The sequence below is a fragment of the Triturus cristatus genome, chromosome 1_2, assembly GCF_964204655.1.
Source record: "Triturus cristatus chromosome 1_2, aTriCri1.1, whole genome shotgun sequence".
Classification (NCBI taxonomy): domain Eukaryota; kingdom Metazoa; phylum Chordata; class Amphibia; order Caudata; family Salamandridae; genus Triturus; species Triturus cristatus.
In genome coordinates, this window is record NC_140580.1 from 150,196,489 (window position 1) to 150,215,665 (window position 19,177).

Sequence of the window (19,177 nt, forward strand, 5' to 3'; positions counted from 1 at the left end):
CGAACGGAGCAGCGTCGCCCGCCTGCTGCAAGTGCAGCAGGTAAAAACAAATAAATAAAATGGCAGCTCAATACCATTTTATTTATTTTCCACGGCACTGGCTCGCACTGTGTACAGCACAAGGGTGGGGGCGGGGCTGAATCTGCAAATGCAGGATGACCGCACTGGTCTACAGTACGCATGTCAGATTGTCCGTCCATCTTGCAACGGTCAGACCGACATGCCCACTGTACACCGAACAACCCAAAGGCTGTGAAACAGCCTGGGAATTGGTGGCACAGACCCCCAGCCTCAAAATGAGCGCTGGGTGAGCCTGTTCCCACCAATCCTGGAGCGGTTTTCACAGCATGAGGGCAGCTCCAGGACTGGTTGGAGCTGAATTCCACGAGCAGGAAGGAAGTCCTTCCTTTTCCTGCTCTTGGACAGCAAACATGAGTGCCTCACCGGTTGTGCTCCACAATTTATGGCGAGTTGTGTGTGTTCACCCCCCCCCCCCCACCATTTTTTATTTAGGCCAGCTGCCACTGCAACCATGCAAAAATGCTTCCTTTCTTACAAAGAACAGTGATTAAACAACTTATTCTGTTGAAAAATACAACTATTGCCTTCACTTTACATTTCCTGATTTGAAAATTAAATCACTGGGCAAATTCTAAACAATGCCTGTTTCCATAGTCATATCCAACTTGGGGATAATAAAAAGTCAAGCACATCTGGAAACATAGGAAAACATGTCTATCAGGCGCTTGAATGTAAGGGACATCCCTGGGAAGGATGCAGTACTTGCACACAAAAAATAGGTTTATTCTGAAGGTGGTGGAACACCCTGCTTACTTGTATGTTTAGAAGTTAAGCAAAGCTTCAGACTTCACAGGTAGGAAGGGGTCATCCATTCTTGCTTTTACACTATCCAAGAGTCAGATGAATGAGGAGACAGACTGCTTCAAGGGACCAAACTAACTGAGCCTTTCGGACGAGTTAACCGGTACATCGGAGAGACAGAGCTTACTCAAACACTGACAGTCAGGGCCGGCATCCCTCCTGGAACTGACCCAGCCCTGGTTTTCCAGAAGTACTTACCCTTCGGCCGAGGATCTGGTTGATGGCCGCACTTTCCTTTAGTGTGCACTCCGCCACCACCTTGGCCCTCATCTCCTTCATGTAGAGCATGAACGCATTGAGCGGCTTTTTTATATGTGGCTTTTTCTTCTCCTCCTCTTTTTTGGAATCCTGGTGTTTCCTGGATAAGAACATGAAATCCGAGCTAGAGGTTTTATTTATTTTATACTTTTCAGTTGTGCCCCCTCCACCCCCACCCTCCCTCCCGCTTACCACCCTACCCAGTCACCTTATTCAAATGCTGACAATAAACATAAATTTAAAGAAGGCAGAGTACAAGTTTCATTTTGTTCATTACTCAATCAAACGAGCTGAGTAGCTGATAGTGTGCATTATATTATATGCGATCACTGCATAGCCAGGCACCAGCAACACGATTCACCTGACTGACTCAGAAAAGGTGCAAATATTCATTGTTATTTTAATATCAACTTTTTAATAAAAGTGCAAAACTACAAACTGTTGGAAACAGCTTGTTTCCAATGCTCACGACAGTGGTAGAGCAACAACAAGTCCAGGGAGAGAGAAACTTGGTTTGCCCAAAACCACAGTTTCCTGAACAGCTTTAGCCACCTTCTTAATTACGAAGTTTAAGCCATTCAAACTGATTATGTAATAAAAGTTTCAAACAACTCAGCTTACATAATGTCAGCTGCCCGTCCTGATCTTGCAGATAACGGACTGTAGGGGAACTTGTGCATCTGCTCAGAAGCCCTACCTCGGTGGGACGAAATAATCTCACATTAATGCCCCCTAGATGCAGTCAATTGCAGTCTAGAGTGAGGAAAGCTGTCATTTGGTTTCCAGGACCAATTCTTAAAAAGACAACTTGGGTGGAGTTTGTAAGGAGCTGCAGGCAGGAGAGGGAGGTAATAAAATTAAAAAAAAACTGAACTTCAACAGTGTCCTGAGCAATTCACTATTTTAGTACACTGTAGCACTGACAAGAACTGCAAACAATTGGGTTAGGCACCTCAAGGCGACAAGTTTCAAAAAGGTCACGGGATTTTAATGATGACATTTACAGAAATTGAAACTAACTGCACTAAGATGTTTTTTTTTTTTTTTAAACCTGCTTAAATGTCAAGTACACTGTCTCACAAGTTCAATAACAAGTCAGCAAAAATCCAAGGAAAGGAAATACTTACGAGCTGTGCATGGACCCCACGTCGCTTTGAGAAGACTCCTGTTTGACTGTCGGCGTGACTATGGCGGGATGAGGGATTCCGGTTGTGTGTAAACTATGATGTGGCGGCACCATGTGTGGAGGAAACCTAGAGGAGAGAAAACTGTGTAAATGGTCAGATTAAAACTAAATGAAGGGGAGGGTTTTATTCAAAGTGCACATTAAAAAGTCTGTGAAGGCTTCAACAATCAATTATTAATGATGTACGCTTAATTCCTTTGACATCATGGAAATGGCCCCTCAGCTTCAATTGAATATTATACTTTTAACTCTAAACACTTCTATTTAGTAAGAACAACAAGTTAATCTAAACAAAAAGTTAGATTTCATTACAACTGCATGTACACAATTTCTATGCGAATGAGAGGGTCACATTAAATACATTTTGCAAAAGTAAAGTAAAACACAATTTTACAAATCGTGTGCATTTCATTTTGGAATGATGGTTCTGTGCTGCATAGAAAAACGTTTATTTTTATACATTTTTGTATAATGGAGATTGCATCCGTCACAGAAAGGATACACAAGTACACAAATTTTAAAACTGTGTAGTAAATAAGAAAAAACACACACATACAATTCAATGGTTAATTTGTATCACAACCTCAAGTTAGTGTCTTCAGAATGTACTTGTAAACTAAGAAAATAATGGAACGTCTGTTCTGGTGTGATGGGGTTTAAACCACTGGCATGTAGATTATGACTGTGTCAGCTGTGGACACTCATCCCCATGAGCTATCTCAGTGCTAGTTAACTGCACTAGCCAAGCCCAGAGTTAATATTATACCTAGGTATGAGAGGTGGAGCTCAGGAAAAGCAATGGAGCACATCTGCACAATGGAGACAAAACAAACTAGGTTTCAAGCGCAGAATTCTCAAAAAATCTACCCATGTACACAAAAGAAAGGTTATTACTGTATAAAGTACAGATCCTGACCTTAACGCTTACTAGCCCCACCATCTTGCCCAGTTCATTACCTCCATCGCAGTATTATCAATTGCTTCATTTAAATAAACTTGAATTTCACTGGTCTACTGATTGATTTCACACTATATCGCAAATGGAAGATTTTGAGTTTTTTCTAACTTTGAAACAAAATTCGAATAATGTTTTAAAAGTATCAAAACAGGCACGATTTGGCCTATGGCTGTTCTTCGAGTGCAAGTCAAGTGGCTCCACTCAAGGGACCACTGAGGCGAAAGGATGTGTGCCAGCATTCAACTTTGAAACAATTACACCTTTCTGACTTGTGGCTAGATGTGTTGGAATGGCAACTAAGAAAATTCTGGGATATGTATTAAAGGCATTGCATGGTTTGACATATGCAGTAGTGCTCAGCATCAAGCTGGAACTCAGTGGCAGGGAGATAGGATGCTTTAAAAGGGCCGTGATACATCTACAAGTGCTAGACATTTATTTTAGAGGTTAGAATACGAGGAGTAAAAATGCAGCCTTCATAGCGCTTAGAATACATATAAGGACTATTTGGAGCAGCACAAACATGCGAATATCCACCTGTTCATAGGTGCAACTACACGACTGCTCGAGCATGGTACAACTTGAAAGGACTAAAGGGTATTCACCATAGGGCTCAACACCAGAAGATATCTTCAAACAATGGGACATTATGAGACCATCATTGTTGGTGGAGCACTACTGGGTGAACACATCTGGACTGTAATCTCCATAAGGCCATATCTCAATGTATTAAATGCAGGACTTCTTGCCAATCTCTGGACCCTCATCCCCATCATTAACTTCAGCCCCTCACGCCAAGTGCTTGGACACATCTAGGAGCCAAGATTTACTATTACATTATCAAGTGCCAAATAAAAACCAAACGACCCAGCAGGTTGCAGGTATTGGAGACAGCATGTGCTAGCATTGTTGTGGGAGACAGTTTGATACTAAACCAGCTATCGTTAAGGTCAAGTAGTTTCCAGCAAAGGAAAGAGCTGCATTTAAGGTGTACATGCTACTATGTTGAGATAGCTTTTTGAAAGCTATTTGCAAGTGAAAGACAAACCACTATACGGCTCAACCAAAGCACCAAGTTGACTGCACCCAAATTCAAGATGGCCTCTCAGGGAACCAGGCCCTGTGAACTCCTGAGTGCAAAGGTCGAGAATCGATGCTCTGGGAACGGTGAATGGGAAGCAATCTCTGTCCCTTAGTTTGCACGTGCATGGCATTATCCAAATGTGCAGAGCACATCTGTCCTCTGGTGTCCTATGCATAGCAAGTCTATATCCTACAAATCGTTACTGCCTAGTCTCATGCTTGACACAGGGCAGTTGTCTAGCAGGTTGCTAACAGGATGGCACCCCCACACACCAAAAATCAGAGCAATTAGTAAGCAACTAACGCACAGTGACCCACCTGTAGCAGGGATAGTTCTTTTATCCAACAGCCGCCAACCCTACAACAGTATTCCAGAGAGCACACCTCTGTCATATCATTCCATATTTACTAACTGTTATATAAACAAAAGGTTTGCCATTTCTAAACAATATAAATAAAATATCTTAGTATAATCCGATTTTTGGTATTTATTTACTGATACTAACTTTTTTGACCTTTGGAGTGGTAAGGGCTGAGTTGGTCCTCCTAGTATTTGAACTTGTAGCACCTACACGCATGACACCCAGACTTTCACCACTAAATGGTAGTTACAACAAACTTCCCTTCTTATATTGAGCACAATACCCTAATTGCTTTTCCAATCCATAATTCTGGCTACTGTCAAGACTCTTCTTCCTAAAGACCTCTTTTAGAAGAGTCGAAAGAAATTTAAGTGATATAAAATGTGCCATTTGTGATTTTTTAATAAAGGTACATAAGCAACAGAGTGTTGTTATAGAAGGCGGCCGCAATGAAAACCTGGCGCCCATAATTAAAGGGTTAAATGCCAAACTACGTTACAAGAATGCAGTATAGTGTTGGATAAGCCGGGAATAGCTGCAAAGGTTCCAACGGCACAATGTTTCATCTTGCGGGCAGGAATAAACACCCCAACACTTTTTATCATACCTAGGATGGAATACATCAAAGTCCTCCAAAAGTGCTCAAGATTTAGTTTAGAAGACCATACTCCGCACCACTGGAATAATTCGATTCTGCAGGCGTGTTCTCTGCATAATTATGGATACCCTATATTTGCTGCATAATCCATCATCTGCTGCATTGCAAACAGAATTTAACAAAAAAAGATTTGTTTCTAGCTCAAATGGATCGAAAGTTATTAAATTCGCAGGGAAATGTTACAACACAGTGAACGGATCTATGGAAAGGTTGAGTGGCCAGGTTTCATTTGATAATTGCTGTATTTAGAAGTCAAACTGGTACTAATGAGGGGAAACCTTTGTCCAGACAGTGTCAACGTGAAAAAAAACAAAATTATGAAGTAATGCGAACATAAAATGTGCTTCATCACGTTGCATAATTTGTCTTTTCTTGCCGTACAATTTAATCTACAGTGCCACATATTTTTGAACCCCCTGCCACATAATTCCAGTGGCCCTGACCATACTTCAATAGAACAAAGACTTAAGAAATATAGGAATACATTTTTCAAGAGGATTTCCACATGCTGCGTCTATGCAGATATGTACTGATACATAAGGAGGGGGGGGGGAGCAGATGTACGCCCGCATACTGCAATATTCCTCCTCTGATTGAAAAACGATGAAAATATGTTTTGCTCGAAAAGCACACATTTCACAGTATTTAAGAAATGGACTATATAATGCTTTCCAAAAGTTAGAAAACATACTGGAAAACCACCAGAGTCGGAAAAAAACACCACTGGGAATAATTAAACCTGGTACCCTAAATAACAGCTCCTTACATCATGACCAAAGCACCCACGTGATAACCAACACTGGAGTTTAATTATCGGTGTAGTATGGGATTAAAAGGTTTATTAGTTAGGACTCATCCATAGTATGAAACAATTCAGAATGTAGCCCTTCTCGAGCACGGATGCTGCTGTGTAGTGAAGTTCATAATATTTGAGTCACTTATTCACGCATACAAGTGCGTAATAGGAAGTGTTCTCCCTGAAAACTCCCTTATGCATTTGACAATCTGGCACCACAAGAAATATTAGGTGCTGGTCATTACTAACTGGAACTGAAGTGTTCACGCTTTCCTTTCTCAAGCTTTTTCAGCAGATGTTCATTCCCTGCCAACGATACTTGGATAGCACTTGCTTGAACTTGAGTTTTGCCCCTTGGAATGTCAAAGCATCGACCTAAAATAACTTCAAAAGCATTTTGAATCTTGTGTCGTCATGCTCTTCCGTCCCTCACCTGGACACGAAGATGCCATCTTCATAAATCGGTACCCAGTGAGCACCAGATACTGTGACTGCCATCAACAGGACCACTACCACTGGCACCATAAGGAAACAAACTCCCCTCAGCAGTAATGACTGCAGGGGACCAGATGAAATCTAGCCTGGCCACAGCCCGGGGTCAGGTCCATGGTACTAAAAACTCCTGCCGGTCCCAGACGCGTGATCGTCTCAGTGATGTGTGGGATTAGGAATCAATACACCACCATGCACTAATTTAGACTTATTTGGCCTATGCACATGAAAACATCGTCATTGGGGTTCAGGGTGACTTCAACCAGTTTCGGGGCCTCTTTTCTGCACAGTCCCTTCATCTTCCAAGAAACCACTTCTCTGATTTTCCTGGTACTTTCCTCACCTTGTGCACAGTTGGCACAGACTGCGGTCTGACAAACAACTTTGGTAAACATCCTCTAGGATAAACTATCATTCTCATTATTCTTCTAAACTCACTTATACAAATGTGAAACTATTACTCAAACTGCCATCAAATCAGAGATGGAGAAAAGGCGCGTCGCCATCGAATGGTGACTTGCAGTTATGTCACCACACAATTGCACTGACACTTCAGCATGGCAGCAAAACCTTTAATGCATCAGCACTTCTTGACACAACAGCCAGGCTGCAAGGGGCAGTACTAGCACTTGTCAGCAGCAGCACGCGGCTTACAACAGACCGTACTGGCAATCCTCAGCAGGACGGTCACAGTGCCACCCCTTCTTCATAGACCTTTCATGCATGCAAGAGACAGTGCCAATACTTCTGGCCAGCACTGCGGTGCTTTTAGGCACTCAGAATCCCTATGAATGAAGTAGGTATTTAGTAAAGGAACTGCCACTTCGCCCTTACAACGATCTAACATACTGAAATACTGCAAATCCTTACACCAAACAAGCCACAGTTCAACGTTTAAGATTATTCATTCATTGTAGACAGCCCCCTCTTACTCAAAACAGTGGTTGTTTGTAATAATTCCATGAAACATCATATAAAGGGGCCCACCACTTACTTTTCACATTCACTCTGATGAAATGAGCGTCAGCACCAGTTTAGATGGGAAAACCATGCTCTGCGTGGAGAATGAAAGTAATATATTTTTTAGGGGAAAGCAGAGCAGAAGTAAATAATTCTGTGCCAATGCCAGCCCTGGTGAGGGGGTTGGCCCTGGGCAGAGAATCGCTAGGAGGCATAGAAAGGATAGCTTCTGACCGACGAAGCCCCCGGCAGTTCCTGTGCTGAGATGCCCACGGCGGACAGACACTGGTCGCTGTATCAAATGCTGCAAAGATCAGGAGATACAACACCAGAAGAGAGGTGACATGATGGGCAGTGTGGACCATGCTTGTGACTTGTGGGAGACCACCCTGGACAGTGCAGATGTTGTTGAAGCCAGATTGCAGTGGGACAAGAAGAGTGAATGAATTAAGGATGCAAGTGAGTGATGTGAACATAGATACAGGGTGGTTTTTGGATGAGAGTGGGGATCAGGGCGTGTTTCTTTAGCAAGGACAACATGGAGAATTGTTGGGAGAGGGTTGAGGTACTGCAAGATATATGAAGATGGGGCTAGAGATAGGGGCAGACGTGAATGATGACCTTGTGGTGAAGAGAACAGGAATAAGTCCTGTAGGGAAGGTTATTATTCCTGAATGCTGGAAAAAGACTCGAATTCCATATTAAAGCGTTATAACAATTTAAAGGAAAAAAAGTCTGAAATTAATTCTGTATCATATTGTGAAGTTGTCATTTCTGTTATTATAAATGTTACAGAGAGACAGCCACGGGGATGATGTTCATCTTTTAAGTAATTGACTCGTAGGAAGTCATTGCCAATCAATGTTTCTTTCTTAAGTAATAAACTCACAGAAAGAAACAAGAGGGCACGGTTTTATGTCACGTGAAAAAAGAAACACTGCTGAGAATGAACAGATAAACCAGATGTAGAGTGTTTGATCAAATAGAGTAAATAAAAGAGGGAATATGTAGAAATAACTGAAAAAATAAATGTCGAAAAACAGAAAATACAAAGGTGACACACTTTAGAAGTGCCAGGAATATAGCAGTATGATGTACAAAATGTCAGAAACTTAGGAAATTATGGCAGAAACACAAGGTATACAGAGTTCTCTTGTCAGATAACTCAGGTGATGAGCATGATGACATAAAAAAAAAAAAGAACTGCACATACATAACATTAGAAAAAACGGGTTTAATGGAGCTTGATGGAAAACAAAAGAGGCATGCAAGGCCCAACATAGACATATATAGTGTCACAGGAAAATGATGGTTGAAAAAGCAGGTAAACTAAAGTCTAATGGAATTCAATGCAAGTAACACTGAGATCTACACAAATATCAGGCACACAAGGATCGAATGGCCGAAATACCACAATGCAGACAATTATCCAATCACCTGGTGCACAAGGACACATGCATGAATACCAAGCACACAAGAGCATGATGGCATTAACACCAAGCACAAATGGTGTGATGGCAGAAATACCATGTAGAAAGAACTGGATGGCAGAAATATCACGAATCCAGACAAGGATCCGATCACCAGACATGGTCTTTAACCTATGGCAGGACACTTCTAGCGAATGCATACACTGAAGCTTCTTGGTACCAATTAAGCACAAAGCGCATGGGTTGAGGGGTATTAGCAGTGGCAAAAGAACTGTATTTGCGGTTGTTTCCTACACTGCAACAGATCGGTTTGTGAACGAAGGTGGGCTAACTATGGAGACAGAGGAAAAAGCTCCATCTCTATTGGTAACCTTACAGGTTTGACAAACTGTCAAAAGCATTGGTGAGCATAGCGTAGAAAGTGATTATCGCTGCACCTAGAAGATTTCGAGGCCAAGAAGTCAGCAGCAATTTTGTGTGGGCCCATATGAACAATAACCACAGCCTTACAGATACCTCGAGTTTTAACAGGGAGCCAGTGTTACCATCTTAACACTAGTGAGCTGTGGGTGTTTTTAGGTGGGCCGAAAGTTAGTCTGCGGGCTTCAATTTGGTGTAGTTGACAGTGGTCTAAAAGAGACAACAAAGTAGTAAGGTAAACTGCACTGTTGCAGTCCAAAAGGGCAGTTGTAATTGAAAAACTGAAGATGATTTTCAATCAAAAGAGGCAATGTTACGGTAAATTTGAGACATCAAATGCACGTCTTAGAAACTATCTGGGTTTTTAGACAGAGGTTATAATCAACTGCATACAGAGATTTGCAGGGGTTACAATGGGGCCTAAAAGTGGAGGACAATCAAAAGGCGTATACTTAAATGTCAGGGGAAGTCCGAAGAAGTTCAGATTTGGATGATTCATCTTAAAGTAGCAGCGATGCAGCATCAAACTGGTGTAAGACAATTTACCATTCTTACTTGGATAGACATGTACCGTCCGGGCACTTAACTAATGGCAAAAATCAGATGTGTGTAATCTGCATACATACAGCCGCGTGCCCCTTCCTGATGGAGTAGTTTCGCCATGGGAAGCATGCACATGTTTAACAGAAGGGCAACAGGATGTAAGCCTATGAAACCGAATAACTGAGATTTTGGGGCTTTGACCAAAAAGGATGCAGGGTCACTACTCGATGGGACTTCACTAAGGAGGATGTCAGCCAATTTAGAGTGTGACCCGAGAAGCCTTTTTTTATTCTGAGCATCTGAAAGGGCGGCACAAAAACCAGATAATGGAAATATTACTCATGAAAACAAGGATCCAATTACCAGGAACACAGGCACCTGGCTGCAGAAATTCCATGTGTAAATTGAAATACCAGATATAGAATACATGACCAGTGGGGAAAATGCCAGGCATTCAGAAAGACAGGCGTACAGGGACTAATCGCAGACCTTCCGGAAACAAAGAAGGGGGCAGGAAGCCACATCATGCAAAATGTAAGTATTCTTTCAAGAAACAATATCTTTTTTAAATATCTTGCCTGTGCATGATAAACTCTCTTTTGCAGCTGCGGGTGTATACACTTGCGTGATCAGACCACCTCACCATATTCCAGGGGTAGACATTTTTAGAATTTACCATTTATTTTCTCTCTAGGCCGGAATTTCACAAATTGCAGTAAACACCTTCGAAATTCCAAGCAGCTCATTAGATGCTCCTGCCAGCTCACATGGCTCCGAGACAAGATATAATGATGAGCCTGAACTTGTTAAGGACAACTAATTTTCTTACTCCCCACCCCCACTTCCTATTTTTGTTGCTTGCTGTCTTGGGGGCTTCTTCTCGGCCCAGGCTCCCTCCTGCTCCACTGCTGACACGTTTCTGTGAGGCTTGGATGCCTCCTGCCCGCCTCGATTTTATTCATGCCCAAGCAGTGGGATGCAGTTCTTTTTACCGCCACCGCCCTACTTTGAGCCACATTAGGTCTGTCATTATTCTCCCCAATCCCCCCCTTGCACTTGTAACTTTTCATCTCTTCCTGCAGCCTCGTTTTCGGTGCGCGCGTGAGCGCGCGTCTGCGCCACAGTGCCCCCACTCTATGGTTTATACATGATCCCGCTTCTCTTTGATGCTGGCGGATTTCAGAGCGCAGCCATAGTCGGGGCGAGTGCCTGCTACCAATTTAGCAGGCTGAGGGCCCCCAAGCTCAGACGTCTTCCTTCCAAAAGGGGGGTCGCGAGGGGGCACTGGCGAGTGTCAGCGAGTGCTGTTTAATTGCCAATCTAGGCTTCCGCGTGGTGTTTAAAGTATAATGACCCATCACTTAATTCTGAGAAGCCCTGGCCCGGCTGCTGGATGCAATGAATATCAAAGGGTGCCCAGGAAGGGGGCGAGGAGAAGGCATTTCCTCGAACTGTCATCAGAATAATAGACCCGCTCTCCTGTCATCTCCCCTACAACAATGATGCGTTTAATTTTCTGTGTACGCTCTTAAACTTGCCCGCCTTCCCCAGGTCTGTCAGAGCGAGACAGCCACCCTTGGCCAACATTCACCCGACCTGCCATAACCTGACCTTGCACTTTTTTGGGGAGGGCGTCATTATTTTCCGCGCCGCAGGGATTTGCTTCACACCGGGGCCCTTGGGGGGTGGCAGGTCACTGTGGGATTTGTGTAACATGATTAGGTTCATCCACTCGCAGCCCAAACAGTCACATGACTGACAGCCGCAGTCACGGCAGGGAACATCCGGAGCAACAAAATGGAGCGAGGTGAATTGATTTAATGATTAGTTCTTGATACAGAGGGTTCGTCTGTAACTTATTTTTCTTATTCGAATTAGATCGATGTAATTATGTTAAACATTAATGACTGAAAATAAGTTACCAGCAACAAATGCTTTCAATTTTGGCTTGTAAAGGGCAAACTCATACGAGTTTCTTTTTATATCTGAAACCGCGATTACTGAGCAACTGATGTAATTAGAATATCTTTCTCATTCAATCATTATTGATTTTTCCTTTTCTTATTCCTTTAGCTGAACATGTTAGACTGCCGTTGGAAAAATGTGTTTAAAGCAGAGTGTTGATAAACCTCCATTGCAAATGTTCACTTCTGAAGAATATGAGCTATAGTGTATCAGAGCAACTGGAATTATGCGGCAGAGGACGATCAAATTATGTGGTAAGAAAAGGCAAATCATGCAACCTAAGGCAGCACATTTTGTGACAGTATTACTTCCTAATTTTGTCATTTTTTGCACATGTTAACATGGTCTGGGCAAAGGTGTCACCTCATTGCTATCAGTTTAACATCTTTAAGCAGTAATAATCCACCGAAAGGTGACCAGTCAAACTTTGCATAAGGCCATCTGCTGCAAACTAACACAAGGCGTTGGCATTTTAGTAAATTGTTATCGGTTTGTGCTAGAAACATTTCATTTTGTCAAAATCTACAGATAAAGCAGTAGGTGGTGGATTAAGCGAAAGAGGCGACAAATCCATAATTATGCAGAAAAAAATACCGTAGAATTGCATAAATCCAGTGGCCCAGGTTAAAGTGCTGTGCTCTGGATCGGACATTGCGTCATCTGGGACAGAGTTAATAGGAGTCGGGTATACCCGACGGCCAGATTATAGTAACAACTCACAAAATAATTAGTCTTTTCCACCAGATAACACCACCCACCAGACCACAACCTTCACCACATACAAGATCAAATTTTCCTGACTAGATAAGACTACATGCCCACTACAAGATACATCATCTTGACTACACTATGCATCTTCAGCTTATATTCTCCCATTCAGTTCATACTGTCACAAGGTCACAACATCACTCTTACTTCCATGTAACACACACTGCTCGCTAGCAATCCACGGCTCATCCTCTCTTGCATGCTTAAATGAAGGTCTGCGCCACTGTTTTGCAGCTTGTACCAAATACTTGTATAGCTGCGGAGAACACAGTTATGAAGCTGGTGTTCAAACCTGCACGCTGGAAGTCATGCTCACACCCCTATCAGAAATCACAGGTCAAAATCCGTTACAACCAAGTGGCTTTGTTAACAAGGGCTTAATGATGGTACATCGGCCACACTATGCATCACCCTCTTAGTTTCACTCCTTTTAAGTTAACTGCTTGGACCCCTCCTGAGGATGCAATTCCTAGCCAAATGTGGCCATCACTCCCATCCGAGAACTTACAAACTCCTGCAAAGCTCACTTCCTACAGCATAAAACTGGGCTGCTGCTTATCACCCCCACACACCCCTAGTTTGTTAGTCACTCCACACACATATACACCTGCAAATATTTATATAATAACAATGTTTCAAGCCTGATAGGCAGAATAATATGTTGTTGTGACTAAATACATGACTCCTGCTTCAACACCATGTGTCACCATCCTACTGCCAGGTTGCTATGCACAGCATATTAACCCCTTGCGTGCGGGTTTATTTCTCCCGCTGTGCGGGAGAAATAAACGGCGTTCACAAACACGACGACTCCCGGCCGTCGTGCGCACACGCCCACCGTAATGTACGACGGCCGGAAGACGTCGTGCGCACACAAGGGGTTAAGGAGGGCTTCTTACACACTAACGTTTTAAATGCAGTTAACAGATCCCTACAACTCATTCAACAATGAATAGGCCCAACTACTGCTCCTTAATTCTTGCTCAACTTTGTGGTAGGCACTGCACATTTGCACCGCAAGATTTTGATGCAATACGAATGATTAGTCCTTAATTTTTACTAGAAGCATTTTGGGTCAGTGACCTATGTAATCTTCTGCACCAATTTCCACCCTTAACTTTATTCTTTTTTGCAGAGGCTGACGGTGCTGAGATCGTTAGCCAGGTGACACGTAGCAGCACTTAGGGCCCAACCAAAGGCCAGGTGACACGTAGCAGCACCTAGGGCCCAACCAGAGGCAAGGTGACATTTAGCTGCACCTAGGGCCCAACCAGAGGCAAGGTGACATTTAGCAGCACCTAGGGCCCAACCAGAGGCAAGGTGACATGTAGCAGCACCTAGGGCCCAACCAGAGGCAAGGTGACATGTAGCAGCACCTAGGGCCCAACCAGACAGAAAGGTGGCACACTGACGTTCAAGCACACTGCAGCTGGATCCCTGTTAGACCCAGGTAGATGATGCTGGCGTGCTCTAATCTAGTGGAAATGAGGAAAGCCCTCCAATCAACTATGCATTGAAGGCAGAAGCAAGGTATGAAATGTTCCTTCTGAAAGTACCCATGTGTGCCAATGCCCCCTGTACCTGTATCTACAATATAAGAGAGTTTCCACCTAAATCCATCTCGTTTTGGTCTTGAGGGATAACAAAAGGAAGGGAAAGACTAAATTGGAACCTCTACTGATACCTGCCAATTCCGACAATCCTGATGATTTACATACAAAACATACTTTAAATACTCCAGGTTCTGGAATAGTGGGGTTCCCTTGTTTTGAAAAATATTCCACATCAAAACACTACACCATGCAGGCCACTCTTGGCTTCACCTGAAATACTTAGTTGGACACGTCCACTGCACAAGAAACACTGAGATCCATTGTATTCATCAAAAAATAGAGATGCTTAAGAAAAACTGCCCTAGCCAAGTGTCCTAGGGGCACATTTAAAACGTTGTGCTCAAAATGCATTAGCAGCAGTTACTTCCACCCAAGTAAGAGTGTATACGAGGTGACGGGACACGATACTTGCATTATCATTTGGTGCCACTGATCAAGAAGGAAATCTTAGGGTGGGATTGACAGCTGGATCTGAACTTCAGAGAGTAGCTTAGAGATTGCGGAAGGAATGCGGCGTGCACACTCAGGCAGAGCCCCCAGTGGTGGCATTTCACATACTTTGGCTAGACACACAACCCTTTTGCACACGAAGAGTAGATCCGATGATACAAAGCCATCCGAGTGGGCGCCTGTTTGCTGACAGCCGGTGGATACCAGTGCGCTCTTTGATCAGTCAAGGTATCCGGAAGCAGTCTTGGTGTTTGGAGTTCATGCAACACCCTTACCTCAGAGTAGCTTCAATGGGCTCGTCCTATATTTAGTGCTGGGTATACCCCCTGGCAGTGAGTTCTGAAAGCCAGCATAAGGGGCATCACACACCCTGTGGCCATCAGTGACTTCACATCCTTAGCCCCACAACAGATTCCCATCCACGCTGAAGGACTTAGGAAATGTAAAGTACAGAAGCTAGTTCCGATTCTTAGCGCCCCTTCACTTTCGGTTTCTGCTGTCGCCTTCATGGCACTTGCAGTGATGGGTGCCAAGAGCAGTGCCAGAGATACCCAAAGGCCAGCAATGGGCAGCTGCTTCCATCCCCACCTGCCACCAAGCCACCGGCATGGCCGCCCTGTTACCCACACGTCATCACCAGACTGCATGGGAGCAACGAGACACTTTGGTACTCTGGACAAAAAACACGAGGCAGCCATATGGACACGTTCTCTCGGATTTTACCGTCTAACACTCCATTGCAGTCTCACATCAATGACGTCTCTATCTCAAAATCATGCATGCAGCGATGCTGTGATGAGAGATGCAGATGTTCTTTCTTGATTGGTAATCCCCTCACAATCGCCGAGGTACTTTCGGCGAAGAGGGACGGAGACCCGGCCCTTCAGTGCAGCCCGCCCTCAGCATCACCGCTGTATCCAAGGATCCGCGGGCCTGCTGGTCTCTGCTGCCCTCTGACAGCCGGAGTTTAACTGCGGCGCCGGGGGTGCGCGCCAAGTAACGGAGGCTGACGGCGCCCAGTAATGGATGCTAATTCAATTAACCTGCCACAGAGCTGCTTGAGCCAATCAAGAAAACCGAACTCGCCACCGAGTTAATGAACTACACTGCAAAGTCGATGAGCGGCAAATAAAGGCGCCATTAACAGCAGCGATCAATGAAATGGGCGCAGCACGACTGACTGGCGTACGGTCTGAATGAAAGTTTAGAGGTACCTCAGCAGGTTAGGGCACCAGCTGCAGCCACAGAATCGCCTCCACGATGCAGGCGCAAATCCCTCCTAGGTTGATTTAGTCTCAATTTCAGGACGAGAAATTTACCAAGTTTGATTAAGCGACACTGAGTCGCTTTGTATCACTACACGTGACATGAGCAGATTTAAAAATAAAAAACTGGATTCCAGGGGCGTAGATTCCATTGATGCAACAGGTGCATTGGCACCAGGGCTCAGAGGTCTGAGGACATATTGAACCCGGATTACTGCTGTATCTGACGGTTCAAACAGTGGCCAGGTGGCTCATATCCTTTCTTGCACTAAGACCCACAGCACACCGGCTGCACCACTGATAGACTCTCCTGGAAGTAAGACAAAACCAGAAATGCTCCCCAATGTTAGACCATCATATATACCCTATGTGCTTAATGACATGTTCAGCTTTGGCCTCGCATGGTGGGCCCCGACAGGATGACTGTACCGGCACCTTACCCCCGTTTATTAAGTAGCTCCTCCCTGGAAGCACTCAAAGTAGAGACTGAAGAAATACTCGCTCGGTTCCTCAATACAAGGCCACTGGCGGCGAGGCAGCGCTGTACAGTATTTCTACATTATTTTAGAGGAGTTTTGTTGGTCGTTCTTATCCTACAGTTATCATGTTTGGAACTCTGTAAATGTATCTAGAGGGGCATCAGATACATGCCGAGATGAGATAACATCTGCTTACCTTGCAAGAGGGTGGCACAGGTGCTGCACCCCTTGATTTGTTTAGCGTTTTTTTAAGGAAGAGCGGTCACACGCAGTGGTCACTTGGGGTACAAGTTGCGCCATCCGTTTGTGTGCAGGGTCCACGGTCCCTGGTAATTTGTGGGGAAGAGTACTGACATGTACTGAGGAACTGAACACTTAGCGGTGGAGATTATGGTGGCAGTGCGGGTGGGGGGTGGAGTCATGTGACCCACTCATGTCACAGGAGGTCTCACCACACAAGTCACTAGTTAAGGGTGGAGGTTGCAACCCAATGGCAAGTTATGGGGGGAGGTCAATGAAGAGGTGAGGGTGCACTAATGACTTGCAGGAGAAAAGGTCATGTGGGAGTGGGGGGCAGCAGGGCCGGTCTGGCCATTATTTCAACAGTATTTTCACGGTGGACTGGAGCCACTGGAGGCCGGTTACTCCTCTGCCACTCCCCCTGCCCCCCCCCCCCCCAGTTAATTTCAGCAGGCACAGAGAATGCTTTAGGAGACAAGAGAGGAAAGAGATGAGAGAGAAGGAGCGAGAGTAACAAATGAGACAGGAGGAAGGATCAGGGCTGGTTTGCAATTTTTTTCCAGGGCTGCTTTTGGCTCCCAGTGCTGCCTTGGTGGGGGAGCTGTACGCTGGAAGTCACACTGCACCAGTTTTCTGATGGAGGTGGATCTCAAGGTGCACCACCCAAGAGGAGAAAGAAGGGGAAAGGTGCAGCGCAACAGTTACTTGTAGAGATGAGAGTTCACGGTTCACTGCTTTAATGAGACCAGTCTGGCCATCACGGTTATCTGACTAAGGGCACTATCTTCTGTCACTCGTGAGGAGAGCAGATAATTGTGCACAGCCTGCTCTGGACCAACCGCCAGCAGGATGACTCTTAGGCTAAGAGCTACTGCTGAGCATGGGATCAATGTAGCTCAAGGTCACTAGTGAGAAACTGAAGACATTTACGCCAGCGGCTTCCTCTGGGTGTGTGCCCATTTAAGTACAACTCAACCACGGTGGCCCCCGTCAATAATCTAAGTGGGTAAGGATCATGTGGCTGCTATAGCTTGCATTTACTGATTATTAACCATGGCACTAACTTTGACAAGAGATCTCTCAATGAGAGTTTACTGATTGTCTAACTGAGCAACTTCCCTCCTCTACATTTTTAAAAAGGGCTTGCAATGTTAATGCAATATATTGCCAGTGAGGAGGAGTATTCCACAGCAATAGATACACAACGTTGTACAAAATCTTGGAATACAAACACCCAAATAGTAAACTCCTGATCCTCCACCTCACTTCCCTATGAAAGCTCCCTAACACCATATTTATCCTGAAGACACTGTGAGCTAGAAATGTCTATGCTTTGAGCCAATTGTAATTAGTTTAGTGCTGTCAGCACACACCATCAACTTCTGCTTATTTTGTAGCTGCAAAGGTAGACATTCTGTGTTAGCTCTTTTAATGAGCTTTTATTTACTTGCACAAACTATTCCCAACAGAGTTGTAATTTTGAAAGTCTATCCCACTGCACAGTGTATGCCAAGGTAAAACTTCAACAGCAACTACAGGGCGTTCCATTGAGAGCGGTGGCCTCGACATAGACGAGATATCCAAGGTGCACCGAGGTGACTGGCCCATCAAGACGACAAACTGGTGTCTTTGAAGGGCCCGCCTACCCTTTGATTGACCTGCTCTAGTCCATCTTAACTATCAGAGGCTGTGACCCATCAGGAAGCTTGGGATCTAATAACAGGTCAAGGGTCTCCAATGATGCACAGTCTCCTCTGATGGTGAAGCCAAATAAAAGAGGTAGTACAGCCCCATTAAAACAGGAAAAGCCACAAACAAAACCAGTAGAAGTGTATTCAAGTGACTTGCTAGTATGTAATATAGAAACCCAGACAACACCCTGTGTAGGGTCTCAGTAGCAGCACAAAAATACCTAGTTAACTATTGTATGTTTCTTACAGGTTTCTTCATCCGGTAGAAATAACAAGCAGCAACAACGACCTTGAGCAAGAAATTACAAACGGCAACCAAGACACAAAGTGGCATACTCATAAAATTGGATGTGCTAAAGAGGCATACAGACTAAACTAATCAATAGAAGGAAGAGCAAAGTCCCTAAAGTATGTCTGATGAGAATAGTCCCTCCGTGTGCCTGAAGCCTGTACCATCTTCAAAACCCACTGTATCATTACAAAGCCATCAGGCCCAGCATTCCTGCATATCTTACAAACAAGCTTACCATCTAGGATTGTGTGTGTCACACCCACAGACAGGGGACTATCAGACTGCAGACTAAGAAGTGCAAAAAAGAAAAAGACAAGACAGCAAGCCTTTTCCATCTATGCACGCAGGATATGGAATAACAGCCCTGTATCCATTAGGACCTACAT

At 44.3% G+C, this 19,177-nt stretch overlaps 1 protein-coding gene across 42 annotated transcripts in view; it reads right to left on the minus strand.

The window, feature by feature from the left end:
* The window catches only part of TCF7L2 (transcription factor 7 like 2), a 331,284-nt gene that overhangs the window by 19,064 nt on the left and 293,043 nt on the right, over positions 1-19,177 (minus strand). For 19 of the 42 annotated variants that reach the window (XR_014961054.1, XM_085603397.1, XM_085603362.1 and 16 more), the window contains 2 exons: positions 2,268-2,408; positions 1,081-1,264 (listed from right to left, as the gene is read on the minus strand). Coding sequence is in view for 41 of the 42 variants with exons in the window: in XM_085603397.1 (XP_085459523.1) it covers positions 1,081-1,264; positions 2,268-2,408 (325 nt within the window). In the remaining variant the exon portion in view is untranslated. The remainder of the gene's footprint in view (positions 1-1,080; positions 1,265-2,267; positions 2,409-19,177) is intronic. The other 23 variants (XM_085603400.1, XM_085603381.1, XM_085603380.1 and 20 more) reach the window with 3 other exon arrangements.